Source organism: Cololabis saira, chromosome 24 (genome assembly GCF_033807715.1).
Source record: "Cololabis saira isolate AMF1-May2022 chromosome 24, fColSai1.1, whole genome shotgun sequence".
Taxonomy (NCBI): Eukaryota; Metazoa; Chordata; class Actinopteri; order Beloniformes; family Belonidae; genus Cololabis; species Cololabis saira.
In genome coordinates this window covers 14306240-14321801 of record NC_084610.1, presented here as the reverse complement: position 1 = coordinate 14321801, position 15562 = coordinate 14306240, and the positions used below count along the sequence as shown (strand labels likewise).

At 41.5% G+C, this 15562-nt stretch overlaps 1 protein-coding gene across 1 annotated transcript in view; it reads right to left on the bottom strand.

Moving 5' to 3' along the window:
* The window catches only part of LOC133425314 (gamma-aminobutyric acid receptor subunit gamma-3-like), a 193193-nt gene that overhangs the window by 42555 nt on the left and 135076 nt on the right, over nucleotides 1-15562 (bottom strand). Inside the window, exon 7 of the mRNA XM_061716099.1 lies at nucleotides 11623-11760. Coding sequence (XP_061572083.1) covers nucleotides 11623-11760 — 138 coding nt within the window. The remainder of the gene's footprint in view (nucleotides 1-11622; nucleotides 11761-15562) is intronic.

Genomic DNA, 15562 nt, shown 5'->3' with positions numbered 1-15562 from the left:
AAAGAAATATTAATAATTTACTCAATGATTTTATTAAAGTTGACAAAATCACCATGTCATTAGTAGCGACTGAGACTTTGCATTGGCTCTAAACAAAAAAAGTGAACTGAATATAGCAGTGTCATGGGGGTATTGTTATGGTTTTGGTAGTTTCCTGTTTTATTTTGAAGCCCGTGTCTTAGGCTACGTTCACACTGCAGTTCCCAAGTGACCCAATTCCGATTTTTTGCTCATATGTGACTCAGATCCGATTTGTTTATGACAGTGTGAACAGCACAAGTCACATGGAATCTGATCTTTTCAAATCAGATTCAGGTCGCTTCCATATGTGGTTCTAAATCGGATACAGGTCTGATGTTTTGCAATGCGACCTCAGTGTGAACAGGCAGGTCGGAATTAATGCGACTTTGACGTCACACGCAGAGCCCCGAGCCGCGGGGGGGAGACACGAGAGACGGCGGGGGTCCCTCCGGGCCGCCTCCGCCTCTCCTCCGCCTCTCCCCCTCTCCTCCCCACCGCTCACCTCTTTATACGACCTCAGATCAGACGAGACAACCTGCTGAATTTAAGCATATTACTAAATAAAGAAGCTGAGGATTCAAATCAGCGAAGCGGTCGTGCTCGCATAACCTGCCCGTTTTACAGCGCGCTGGACCGTGTGTTAGGTGATAAACCCAGCTGAACGCCGGAGAGCAGAGCTGACACTCCGGGGAGCGGAGCTAGAGCCCTGCTATAGCGGGACTGTTTTCTTCATCCCGCTCCCGCTGCATTTCTGACCATTACCGCCCGCACCCGCAACGTGTGTGTTCCACTCCCGCCTGCGCCCGCAGTGTTTACATCCGCTCCCGCCCGCTCCCGCAGTGTTTTCATCCGCTCCCGCCCGCTCCCGCAAAACTCTGAGAATTAATGCCCGCATAATGATAGAGATGCAAGAGAAACGTCCTTGACAAATCTGATTTAATGTTAACATGATAATTGTGGAGCTTGATGGATAATTGGCAGTTCACAGGCACCTGTTGGATGCAAATCCATCATTGTCATCATCACACGCCTCTGCGCATGCGGGTCACTTCAGGGCCGCGATGCGTTCACACTCGAGTCGGATATAGGACACATTTTAAAAGATAATGTGAACAGCCACACAAAAAAATCGGATATGGGAAAAAATCGGAATTGAGCATTAAGGACTGCAGTGTGAACGTAGCCTTAGTGTTTCAGTTCTAGTTTGACTTTCCTGTTTCCCATCAGTCCTGATCGTCTGCACCTGTGTCTCGTTAACCCATGTGTATATCTGGTCTTGTTTTTACCTTGCTCCCTGCTGGGGCCTCATGTACAAAGGGTGCGTACGCACAAAAACATGGCGTACCTTTCGTACGTTTCCACGCAAACGTTCAGATGAATCAAGAGTGAAATGACCGTGGAAATGTGCGGTGCCCGACGCACACTTCATGGCTGGCGTACGCACGTTTCCACAGCTATTGGTCCGTTGGCGACACTTAGTGGTGATGCTGGGAAACTGTTAATAATGTGAAAACAATTAGCCCTCAGAGTGATGTGCACATCAGAGACACACTGATGAACAATTAACACATTCAACTGTCTGCAATTAAACGAGTGGATATAAAAGCATGCGCAAAGTGGTGCAGAAATACCGTTAACAACAATGGCAGCTTTGGCAGTGTTAGAAGATATCGCAAATGGCGCAGTAAGAAGAGAAAGAATATTTAGCCGGTTTTCCTAATGTAATCGGAGCTATTGACTGCACACACATTGCTATAAAAGCACCATCACTGGATGAATATGTGTACGTTAACAGGAAGCATTTTCATTCCATTAATGTACAGATTATATGATTAATTTGTTATTTGTGAAGTTATTTCTTGGAAAAAGGGGCAGATCAGATAAGATTCTTCTTCTTTCTGCTTGCTTTTCATTCACGAGTTAAGAACATTTGTATTTGTATTGAATTCTTTTATTTTTTTGAATGAAATAAAGAATATAAAAAAAATATATATATATGTCACAGGTGTCAAACTGAATCCCAGAAGGACCAGTGTCTTGCATGTTTTAGATGTTTCACTGCTTTAACACACCTGATTCTAATTAATGATCGTCACCAGCTTGTCATCAAAGTCTGGATAGTTCTGTTGATGACACAGCTCCTTGTGTCATGGTGCAATTAAACAGGGAAACCGGCCCTCGAGGGCCTATTTAAATACATTTGCATATTTAAATGGAGGCGTGGACAGGGAGGAGTCTGGTACTCCTACATGTGCGCTCAATTCCACGTTGATTGGGATGTACAAAGGAAATGTGCTTGGATTCATGCCTACGCACAGTTTCATACATCTGGATTTTTTTGTGCGTAGGACGTTTTCTGGATTTAAGCGTACGCCATGTTTCAGTAGGAAATCCACGCACATGAGGCCCCTGCTGGGGCCTCATGTACAAAAAAACATACAAAAAAATACTGTTTTTGTATGTAAAAAGTACTGTTTCTTCCCTCTGTGTTTTCCAAGTCAGGTTTTTGTAGTTTTTTTGATTCTTGTTTTAAGCTCTGGTTTTTGTATCCTGTTCAGCAGCGCTTTTGTTTTTTTTTTAAAGGGGACCTATTATATTCTGCAGTGTCTGTACAGCCGCCCTGATGAGCCATCCAGTGTGATGTGGCTTCTACGAGCCGCTCAGATTCTGCTCCCTTTTGTTACGTAACGAAAATGCGATTTACATAGGTTGGCCTCCGATGCGTGAAACCACGCCCACAATTAACTCCGGAGCTTCCGCCTTTTTTTCGTAGCGATGTATTGCATCATTCAGGCAGCCAATCAGCACAGTGCCTCATTATCATAGCTGCCCCGCCCACTCAGAATCCAGCATAGAGAATGCGGTTAGAGAATGGGAAGATAAAGACATGGGTATTAGATGCCATAATAGGTCCCCTTTAAGTTAAATAAATCAACTTTTTTGGAACTCCTGCTCTCCTATATATGGGTCCGACAACAACCGCATTCCTTACAGATATAGTAAGATCCAGTTTAGTTTTTGGCAGCCATTTAAAAATAGTTTTGGGGTACAACCTGACAAATCAGGATATAACTAAACACAAATATCAGACTAGTATATGCCAATCTGGAACACATGTCATGACACATGACATTGAAAATTTGAATGCAAGCACTGACACAGCCAGCAGTTATTATGCATACACACCTTTTCTTTTAAATTGTATGATAGAGTTTTATATTTAAGTAAAAGGTATTTGGAACAAATTATATTTCAATTTCTAAACACTATCTTTTTGCACAAGCCACGACAGCACACTATGGAGATTGATGTGCGTGAGATACCTATGGACACCGTTGAGTCTGGGAGACTTATGGTTGTGGGTGTAAGTGGGAGGACAAATTAAGAAGCAAAATGGCAGCCATAACTTTAGACAAAGCAATTAGGAGTAAAATGGCAATGTGTTTTCTGTGTTGACCTGAAAGAATTTACAACCCTTGGTGTTGTGCCCACATTGGTTCGGCATACCTGTCATCACAGGTCACTGGATCATTTTAGGATCTTTAATCTTTCTCTGTTTTATCTGATTCTGATCCTTACTTTTTGTTTTGGATTTGTATTTAGGGATCTAAGTTAAAAGAGAAGAAACCTCCTGCTGAGATCATAAACCATGATCACAACAGACTGGAAGGAAAGCATTGTGAGATTACCGTCAAACAGTCCTCTGTGAGTGTGTGCAGAGGTTCGTCTTTCCTGGTAATACATTTTTTGTAAATGTCAGCTCTTGCTGTGCAATCTGATGCTCCTTAGATGAACAAAACTGGTTGCGTCTTTGTAGTTTGTGCAGAGAAGGGCTTCACGCTAAAATATATGCATCGCTTCTTGGAGCTGTAAGCTTTGTATATTATGGCTTGAGGCATTTGGTAGTTTCTTTGAAGACCACATCAGCAAAAACAGTGTAAGGGTTTTCCAAGTTCAGATGTCAATTTTCTTTTAGGAAATGCTAGCTTTTGTTAGCAGGGGTAACTAACAGGTAAATCAAACATTATCTTGTTTGGAAAACAAATTGGTGAATGGTCCCATTTAATCATGTTTTGGTTCTCCAAAGCTCTCAACCATATGTTTCATCTCAATGAATGTCATATTTCATGGATATGTGATTTTCCATCACTAAAAAAACACATTGACACAAGGGGGATTTCCTTTACACATTTACACAAAACAAAAACGACAATTCTGAAATTGCAACAACGAAATCGCTGCGGCGGTCCGGTTTTTCCATTGAACAGTGTTTTTCTTCCTATCAGCGTAACTGTCCTAGTTCTTTCTCCTTATCTCCGTAACTCTCAGCGCGCTGTCCTGCAAGACTTTTCTTCAAAAAAGAAAATCTCACCTTTGAAGAGGATGGACAAAAACATCTTTAGTTTTGGTGAATTATTGCGACTGACACTACCATGTTCATTACAGGTTTTTCGTTGCGATATTTTGGCTTTGTTCAAATCTAGTGGGTGATGACGGGGGTCGACGTGCATGAGTCACTGCAAACATCAGAAAAGTTGAAAAACGTCTCTGGACCCTAATTTACATGTCATAAACTTAATGAGCTTTGTATATGTAACAATTAGTTTATCAACTAATTAGTATACACAAGCATAGATTTTTTAGCTGAAATGTGTTTGTCTTGTAGGAGCTTTTGGGAGAATTAATTGATTGGAAGGTCAAAGATTAGATGGAAATGGTAATTATAGTGCGTAAAATGGTGAAGCAATACTTGAACAATGACAAATTTAATTAAAAAGCAAAAGTGAAGCTGCAATGGAAAGGGCAGTGACAGGACATGCCTGCTGACTGTGAAGGATGTAGCAGAAAAATGTATACAAGAAAGTTGGGCTGCTGTTATTATAGAAGTTGCATTTTTGTTTCTGACTTGTCACACACCACCACTGCTTTCATGGTGCTCTCACACCAGTTTTTGTCACATATGACTGGTCTTTTTTTTTTTGTTTGAAAGTTCCTTTAAGTCGTTATTTTGCAGAACTTTCACAGAAGCTAATTGACGCTATTCTTATGTTTGTTGTGCGATTTAGGTGCAGGCCATTGTGCAACTACCGATTAAGATGCTTTAAGGGGTGTGTGAAATGTTTATTGGCAGCTTGTAGGGCAAGAAGCGTAAAGGTTGCAGAATGAGAAGTAAGTTTAATATTGTGATTCATTGTAAGGAGAAGGGCCTTCTTTAATCACCATACACCCAGGACTTGTTGTAGCGTTTATCTATCCACAATTAATTACACACAGATGAGCAAATTGGAGGCACTGAGGGTCTAACTTTTTTGATGAAAAATTGACACGAAGAGTAGATGGGAATTGAATCACTGATGTTCGACAGGACAAAGACCATCTGAACTACGGCCAAATTTGTGGACACGAAGGTTCATTTCCTCAGAGGGGTACAATTGTATTCAACATACAATTTGTGTCAGTCTTGTGTTGAGCCACAGTCCTATGTGAACATGGGCAGCCTTAATTGGAACTTTAAGGCCCAGCTCTGAGGCCTCACTTTGAGACCAGCCTAGATTTCTTACAGCTGACCGCATGGTTGAAACAAAAGAACCTCCATAATGACTCAAAGCCCAAGCATGATTTGCATTTACGGCCCTTCGGTGATAAGGAATAGCCCCCTCATTGGGGATGGACCCCAAACCGCAGGGGGGGCCGCAGTCGCAACCTGGGCCCGGCTATAAAGAGCAGGCTCCCCCTCTCTTTCTTTTTTTTCCTGTTTTTCTCTTTTCCTCCTCTCTTGCTCCCAGGGTCTCTTCTACCTCGGACCTGTCCACAGTCCCATGGAGTTCTCTGTGAGCTAAGAAGAAGGCCACAGCTCCTATTTTAGCATGAAGAGCTACTAGCTATTAGGGTTGCCACCTTTCAGAAATAGAAATAAGGGACGCCCTGATTTCAGCAGCGCAGGAGCCAAAAAAAAGCCCCAAAACTTCTAAACTGAATAAAAATGTGTTTATTTTATATGAAAAAACTAAATGCTTTGATTTAAAGTTTAAAGTGCTTTAATAGCATTGAACTTGCATGACTGTACAGACAGACAACCATACTAGCAACTGAAATATCCTCCCATGCTATGTATGTCCACATCAGCCCAGATGTATAATATAGCTACAGGTGAAGAATATGGTGTAAAAGTTAATTTATTTCAATAATTCAACTAGAATATGGTGTAAAAGTTAATTTATTTCAATAATTCAACTAGAATATGGTGTAAAAGTGAATTTATTTCAATAATTCAACTAGAATATGGTGTAAAAGTTAACTTATTTCAATAATTCAACTAGAATATGGTGTAAAAGTTAATTTATTTCAATAATTCAACTAGAATATGGTGTAAAAGTTAATTTATTTCAATAATTCAACTAGAATATGGTGTAAAAGTTCATTTATTTCAATAATTCAACTAGAATATGGTGTAAAGGTTCATTTATTTCAATAATTCAACTAGAATATGGTGTAAAAAGTTAATGAAAATACGGTACAAATCGTGTCCCGTATTAGTTCAATACGGGACGCAACATTTTTTTCTCAAATAAAGGACAATTCCGTATTTTACGGGACGGGTGGCAACCCTACTAGCTTTGGACCGGCCTCCTCCATTATCGTGACTGAAGAAGCATCTGGTTGTCATGGAATGGCAACCACAGTCTGCAGCGCTGCAACGAGTGACCCACGAATGTTCCGAGCCCCAGATGAGCTGAACACCACCCAGCTGTTCACCAAGGAACCAAACCACCTTTTTCTTCAATTACAAAGATCCACGTAAGAGACTGTTTTGTGTTTGGGCAGAGAAACATAGTTAACACATTTAACTAGTTTAGTTTTACATTATGAGTCAGACCGCTGATCCTGTCACAACTTTGTTTATTAGCTTAAGTGTGTGTGTTTATTTTATCGTCTGTCTACTGCTGCATCCACTTTCCTGGATCTTGGTGACATGTTCTTCCACAACAGAAAACGAAAGAAAGCCCTTCCTCTTTTCCCAGTTGAATGACCAGAGCGCACATGTGAAGCTTGGTTTTCTGGTGGTGAGAAGGTATTCTAGTGTCTTGGGTTTTACTTTTTTCTCTTTTGCTCTTATTCTCTCCTACTAACCCCTGCACACACGCACACTCCTAGGCCCCGTTTACTCGTAGCAAAAACGGTGGTGTTTTCATGCGTTTTGGCCGTTCGTTTACACGAAAACGAAGCTCAAAGTCACCAAAAACGATAATTTCTGAAAACTCCAGCCAAAGTGGAGATTTGCAAAAACTCCGTCTTCATGTTTGCTTGTAAACAGAGGGAAACGGACATTTAGGCTTCAGAACGTCGCATTATGCGACAGAAACGTCACCAGCGTCATGAGTGCGACCTGTGTTCACAATTTGTTTGGCCACCGTCAATATTTTCTTGTATTTTACCTGTTTTATATTCTAACGTCACACTTAAAAGTAACTCCACTTCTCTGTCACTCCAAACGAAAGTCTCTCGTTCCATCTTGGAAGTAACTGGAAGTTACTGGTGTCATTTGTTGACGTTTTCTTCCAGGATTCTGATTGGCTAGCATGACTTTATGCTTCTCGTTACACTGCCCCCTGTAGGTTTGGCTGCTCATAGCACCTTAACAGCGTATTTATGCGGGTTCGGGTAAATGATGGTATTTTTCAAAACGTAGAGGGGGAAATATCAGTTTTTGTAAATACTATGTTTAAACGTGGCCTTATCTTGGCCATAAAACCTCCGAGTTCTTGTTCTGTCTGGATGAGACGAAATCTCGTCTGCCATTTTGAAAAGCGCGTATCCACTATCTCTCTTTGAGGTCTTACGTGACATGACGTTGTCTGCCATTTTCCTTTTGGTCCAATTACGTGGCGTTGTCCTGACACACGCACACACATACAGTACAAGAAGATGCAGATTTTATATGAAATTCCATTGTGGACACGCATTTCTCAGAAGTGTCTGCAGAAAAGGGCATGATGGAAGCTTTGGGGGAATCTGCAGTGGGATGGTAGAACAAAGCACTAAAGTGTTTGGGATTCCACTTTGGGGCCATTTGAAAAGGACGCTGCTGAATTGATAATGACGATGATGGGGGTCCTTGGTGGTGGAGTGGCCAGGAATCTGCCCACTCTGTTCTCATTAAAACAGCCCCGTACCTCGTGTGCTTTGAGGGAGGAAGGAAAAAACGAAAGAGATCGAGGAAGAATGAAATGAAGGGAAGACCAGCAGAAACACAACATTTTCAGTTTTTCATGATGTAAATTAATGATTGGTATTTTTAGCTTTTGATTTAATCATCGTATGGGAATATGAAGCTCCAGCAAGCGAAACGGGAAGAAAGAAATGGGGTAATAAATGAGAAAATGGCCAATTTTCTTTAACAGCATGAGGTAGACGTGTAGGTTTGCTGTTATTTTTGAGCATTTCAGCAGAAAATGAGTTTGGCTGCGTTCTGATCCTTTCGTGGGAGTTCTGGACAACTTGTGATTTAGTAAAAGTACCATGCAATGAAAACATTCATCAGACACCATTTCATTTTGTTATTAGAAAATCAAACAACTAAGAAACCCGTTTGGAGCTGTCTGCAGACTACAAACAACAAACTATCATGTCAAGTTTTGGCAACCGAAAAAACAGAACAAACACTACGATGCTTGAACATTCAGCTCAGTAAAATTAAACAGTACAATTCATTTCCCCTGAGCTCCTTAACAAATTGATGTCACTCTATTATCCCTCTCCAAATCTTAGCCCTGTTCCTCGATTATTCATGAACGGAGGTTCAGCTGTTCGAAAGCTGAATCGGGTCACATTATACAGATATGAGCAAATCCCTCCACAGACAAGTGACCGTATGGCACAAACTGAGAGGAATGTGGAGCTCATAAGCAAGGTTAAAAGGTGTTAATGGTTAATATTCTTCGGGTGATCTTGCTCCACTTTTTAAACCATTAGAATCTGTTATTTTGTTCAAAGTTTGCATGAAAGGATTAAAAATGTATGAGCGCCTTTCCAGCCCGTGTCACTTGTGTGTATAATTACATGCACCTGTAGGGAAAAAACAATATATTTTTTTGTTCATTTGGCACAAAACTGCTTATATTAAAACATCAAAACAGCCCAACAAACATGTGGAAAGCATGGGCAGGGAGACAGGAGAAAAATGAATAATTAAACTGCCTTTTTAATGTTTAATCCTGGTGATTAATGGCAGAGCAAAAAACCTATTTGGCCTTACCCAGGAGGGGAATACTTACAGTATGAGCATTGAAATTGTTGTAATATGATTACATTTATGGGCATGGTGCAAATGTTAACCTGGGCAACATCTGTAGACTGACCTCACACCTTCTCACAAGGTTGTGTAGAAGTTGGGGGGAAAAAGATTTGATTAGCAGACTAATCAAAGTGTTGCAATGAGAATTCCTACCTTAGATGACGTCATAAGCTCAAAACAAGATGAATGAGGTGTTGCTGCTAGTTCATGAAAAGTATGGACCACAGCAATGTGTCATAGCCGTTAGCTTGGTGATGATAATGACAACATACTGTACTGTAAGTGGGAGATATTGCTACTCCAAGTGTCAAGTAATGGATATCATGTTCATTTTAATGGTAAAAGAGTATGGAGAAGGAATTACCAGCTTTTTTGTATTAAAGGTATTGTGACATAATTTTTAACATGCTTTTAACACTATTAAAAGTCTTGGCCAATATCCCTCAAATGTGTCTAAAAGGGTGTAACAAGAAAAACTTCACTCCAGTACTCCATGCCTGGCTTTGTTATGACGGTGTTTTTTGCCTGTGAAAAACGCGTCCTTTTCCCCCTTTCCTGTCAATCATTGCCCCGCTCCTCCTCCTCCCAACCCCTCCCTGAGCTCTTCCCTCTTCGCTCGCCGCTACTGAGCTGAGTTTCTTTTCCTCTGCTTAGTAATATGCTTATGCAGCGGGTTGTCTCGTCTGATCTGAGGTCATAGGCGAAAAAAAAAGCAGAGCGCGGGTGGAGAGGAGAGAGGCGGTGGCCGTCTCTCTCCCTCCAGCCCGCGGCTCAGTGCTGATGGGCAGGGAGCTGGGTGGAGGGGGCGGTGACGTCACGGCCCGCCACCAAACCAGATGCGCCGTTTTTGCATAATTATGCGGGAAATCCCAGAAAGCACACAATACACTGAATGTTAAACGTTTTTTTTGGGTGTAATTGATGTCAAGACACCCAACAAAACACAAAAAATCAAGAAAAATGTGTTTTTCATGTCACAATACCTTTAACTGTTGTTGGTTTCATCATGTCTGTTCATAATTTTTATGGACAGCATTTCTAGGCGTAGCCAGGGGCCGGAGGGGATCCGGTTTGGGAACCACAGGATTTCATCTCTGCTTTTTGCGGATGACGTTGTCCTGTTGGCTTCATCGGACTGGGACCTTCAGCATGTGCTGGGGCGGTTTGAGGCCGAGTGCGACGCGGCAGGGATGAGAATCAGCACCTCCAAAACCGAGGCCATGGTTCTCCACCGGGAAAGGGTGGCATGCCTTCTCCGGGTGGGTGGAGAAGTCCTGCCTCAGGTGGAGGAGTTCAAGACGGATCGGTGCAGCGTCCGCAGTTATGCGGTCGATGTACTGGACCGTCGTGGTGAAGAAGGAGCCGAGTCAAAAGGCAAAGCTCTCGATTTACCGGTCAATCTACGCCCCTACCCTCACCTATGGTCATGAACTTTGGGTAATGGCTGAAAGGATAAGATCGCAGATACAAGCGGCCGAGATGAGTTTCCTCCGCAGGGTGGCTGGCCGCTCCCTTAGAGAAAGGGTGAGGAGTCGAGCCGCTGCTCCTTCACATTGAGAGGAGTCAGCTGAGGTGGCTTGGGCATCTGCATCGGATGCCTCCTGGACGCCTCCCTAGGGAGGTGTTCCAGGCATGTCCCTCCTCCCTAGGGAGGTGTTCCAGGCATGTCCCTCCGGGAGGAGACCCCGGGGAAGACCCAGGACACGCTGGAGAGACTATGTCTCTCGGCTGGCCTGGGAACGTCTCGGACTCTTCTTGGAAGAGCTGGAGGAAGAGCTGGAGGAAGAGCTGGAGGAAGAGCTGGAGGAAGTGTCTGGTGTGAAGGAAGTCTGGGCATCTCTGTTGAGGCTGCTGCCCCCATGACCCGGTTCCAGATAAGCGTCGGAAAATGGATGGATGGATGGATGGGTGGATGGTTTCATGATGTGTTGCTGGATATCTTTCACCGCCGTACCAAAGAGAGACATCAATATGTAATATCGACCAGAGTAATCAAAAACAACTTTGATAATCCATATGCAGTCCTGGAATGTTATTGTTGAAAACATGAGTCATCTCTCTATCGCTCATCGTAGCTTGTTTTGGGTCTCCCTCTTCCTGACCAGCAACAAGAGTGTTCATTAGGCAGCCCTGCCCCTCACAGAATGCCTCCAGAAATTCAACCAATCAGAAAACACTTAATGCAACAGTACCATAGATAAGACAAACTGTCTGGAAATAGCTATCTGATGTGTTAATGTGTTTTTAGCAGGGGATTGCCAGCATTATTGACATTTCCTTAACCACTTATTTCTGTCTTTTCTTACCTGCTGTGGTCGTGAGTACATCTGTTGTGTTTCTGAGCCCCATGAAGTCAAACTGGTAGAGCCTCCAGTATTTCTGGTCTGAAGTCTCCACAGAGTTTCGCTTCCACTTGTACACAATCTCATCTCGTGGGTAGCCGTCTGGAAGCCACACAGAGCGAGTTTGGTGTGTGAAAGAATCAAAGATGACAAAAGAGAGAGAAATGGGCAAAAATAAAAGTTGAAGGCAGGAAGGATTTATGCAGCAATGCACTTTTTGTTGTATGCATGATTTATACCTGAGTTATGCAAGATTTATGCAGATATATACAGTAAGTTTTCATTGGAAGTTCAGTGGACTGCAGTCCAACTGAGTAATCACTGCTAACTTTTTTGCCTGGAATCTGCTGAGGTACATCTATTGTGAGCAAATATTCAATCTATAGTTAATTAAACGTAGCATTTATTGAATTTTAGCCCTGCAACTTCCCCTGCTTCCAGTCAAATGCTACTAAATATCTCGGGATCGTATCTCTGAATCAAATTATGCTTTGATCAGAGCTTCAGCTTTAACCATTTAAATCTAGTTTATAGAAAAATTACAGAAGAGGATTAGGACCACAGCATCTTTTTTCTAGAGTTCTGACTTTCTTTTTTGTTGTTGTCAGAATTGTGTCTAAAAAGCAACGGTAACCTTTAAATATACGTGCTGTTAAAGTTTCAAATTCAGAAAGACTCTTATACCTAACAGCCAAAGAAAAGAACCACTGTCTGTTTACCTGAGAGCCCAAGTCCAGATACCGAACAAAGATTTACTATAGGTTCCAGACCAACTGTGACAATGCACAGTGCTTGGTTGAATGAATGGTAGTTTTTCCAGCTGACAACTGTCAGCCCAACAACCAGGCATCGGTGCTAAGTAGATAGGATTCTTTGATACCCATTTCTCCTTATTATTATTATTTAAAGGAGCTGTATGTAAGAGCAATAATAAAATGAATCATAAAATGACCCCGATATGTAAACAGACATTTAAAAATCATGTTCATTTCAAATACTTATGTCACTGACAACAGCACTCAAGCCAGGATATTCCAGTTTAAAAAGAGGAGTTGCAGCCCTCAACTGATGTTTGTGTTGTCATTTTTTGTTTTGGCCTGAAGCTCCACCCTCCACCTATCTCCCAATCACCAAGTCAGTATTGTTTCTGAAGCTCCACCCTCCACCTATCTCCCGATCACCAAGTCAGTATTGTTTCTGAAGCTCCACCCTCCACCTATCTCCCAATCACCAAGTCAGTATTGTTTCTGAAGCTCCACCCTCCACCTATCTCCCAATCACCAAGTCAGTATTGTTTCTGAAGCTCCACCCTCCACCTATCTCCCAATCACCAAGTCAGTATTGTTTCGGCATCCGGGTTGCCAGCTCGGCTCTAATTATCGCAGCAGCCGCTACGAACGTGTTGGATGAAAAACCTGGCAACCTCTGGTCGGGGGGAGGAGGGGGAGGGTACACGCCGCTCAACAATATTTTGAAAGTGACTGCAGTACCAGTTTTGGCCATTTCTTACAGATGGCTCCTTTAAAAGTCTTCTGGGTTAGAAATCAAATAGAATCACTTACCTTGCCTTTAACACATTTTGTATTTTTTTAAATCACCTTCTGCTCTTGCATTAATGAAACATATTTTTTGGGGAATTCTTACTATACCCCTCATCCTCTTCCAGGAAAAATGAACAGCCAGTAGATGGACTTTTTATATTGATTTTCCATAGTACTAATTTAAAAGCTTCTATGACAAGCCTATTATTATTCGTTCGTACTTTCAACACTGCCTCCAAGAATAATGGCCTTGTTGTGAGCTGATTCTGACTAATTCAACACATTTTTAACTTTATAAATTTCCATTTGACAGCTGGCTCAGAGCCTTTGCTGGCGGCAGCTTTTAAACACAAGTAAGCATGTAAGAAATTACATTTCTGTGAAAGCTTTTACATCAACAACGGGAGCCGTCTCCATGTGAAAACTCAAGCTGAGCTCATTTGACAAGTGAAAGTAATTTTACGTGGTAAGATGAGTGACAGCATGGCAGGCCCTGAAGTGGCGACCAGACTAATTATGCAAATGGTCTCATTTAGAGGATAACTATCTATAACCAAGAGGAGCAATCACAGGGATGCCAAATTGTTTTTTTTTTCTAAAGACTAATATAGTTTGCAAATATTATTGCTATCCTTTTTCTCTTGGTGTGTTAGTACAATTATATTTACTGCAGTCAGTAGTACCGTTGTGCTACCAGTGTATCTTCATAGCTAGCACATGCTTCATACTTTTGAAAGCTCCTTAAGGCAACATTTTCGTTCATGGTGTTACAAATTACATCCTTCTGCTTCTGCTTCAGCTCTGATAACCCCACCCCCCCGCTTTCTCCAGACGAAAAAAGACATGGGGTGCACATTTCTGACTCTTACTGCAAACAACTCCAGTTAAATGTGAAATTAGAACTATTTGAATGGATATTTCCCTAATCATCACCACTAACACAAGATATCATTCCCTATTTCCGAAAAGCCCATGGAGCAATAATCAAGTACCCATAGCTATATTAAAAAAATCCCAGTGCAATTTTCAATGAAGGCTGTAAACAAGTGGGCAGGGCTGATTTTTCTCAACTCCCTCGCCAAGAATAGGGTATTTCATTGTCTTAAATGTGAAAGCCAAGCTTATCTGCCTACACTTTATTCATTCCAGTGGGTTTAAGAGCACTTTCTTTAAAACAACAGTGCAGTGTTTTTTTTTAAAGATAAATTATGATAAAGGGAGGAGAAACAGGGTCAACACTTACTCTGAGTAGAGCGCAGCACTTTATCTTTAGATTTACCATCTATAGGAACATGTTGAACCCATTAAAACCTAATACAGCAAGGTTATTCCAGTCTTAATTGCTGAACTTCTTTTTATTGTATTTTTGCAGATAATTGGGTTGTCTAAAAGTTCTTGCAGTTGGCTGGTTACCAACTGCAAGTTTGTCAGTATATTTTATTTATTTATATATATTTATCACTCTTAAGCGGGGAAATTTTACCATATGATTCAAAATATTCACTCATTTTGAATTTGATTGCAACAAGATGTTTCAAAAGTTTGGCCACTGGCAACAAAGCACTGGGAAAGGAAGTGGCACTAAAAAGAAACACCTGCAGGAACATCTTGCAACTAAATAGGTCAATTGGCAACAACTTAGTGACATGATTGGGAATAAAAATAAAGTCAGAGAAACAAAATCTCTTAGAAGTAAATGATGTGCAGAGGTTCAGTGTGGAAAAAATTGCATCAACAAATTGTGAGGCGTTCAGAAGAATGTTCTCCAGGGCAAAATTGCAAAGACAGGGGTAACCTCGTCATCTGGAGGAGATAATATCATCAAAATATTCAGACAACCTGGAGAAATTTCTGTGAACTGAGGACAACAATCTATATAATGTAGAAAAAAGATCGTCAGGCCCTCAGGTGGCTGTGCATAAAAAATAGGCATGAATCTCCGATGGAAAACCTTGCGTGGGCTGAGGAACTGTAAATCACTGTCCACAGTTTACATCCAGGCAAATTAAAGCCCTATCATTGAAAATAAGTTTAGTAAGAACAGGAATGATCTGGTGTATTATCAGAAGTCATTTCTGATCATATGGACGTGCATGAATGCTTATGTCACGGACAGCTCTGACATCTGGGAAGGAAAACTTCATGCTGAAAGGTACATACAGATTTAAGGTCAAAATCCAACAACTTTTTCAGGGATGAACTTGCATCTTCAGCAAGACAAAGCTAAACTGCATAGAGGGCCATAAAAGAAGGGATGATGCTACACAGTGGTGTACATCAGCCTGTCTCCGTTTTTTGAGACTTATTAATGCTATTTATTTCAAAATGACCTTTGTTTTTTCCTTAACAAATTACACTTCTTC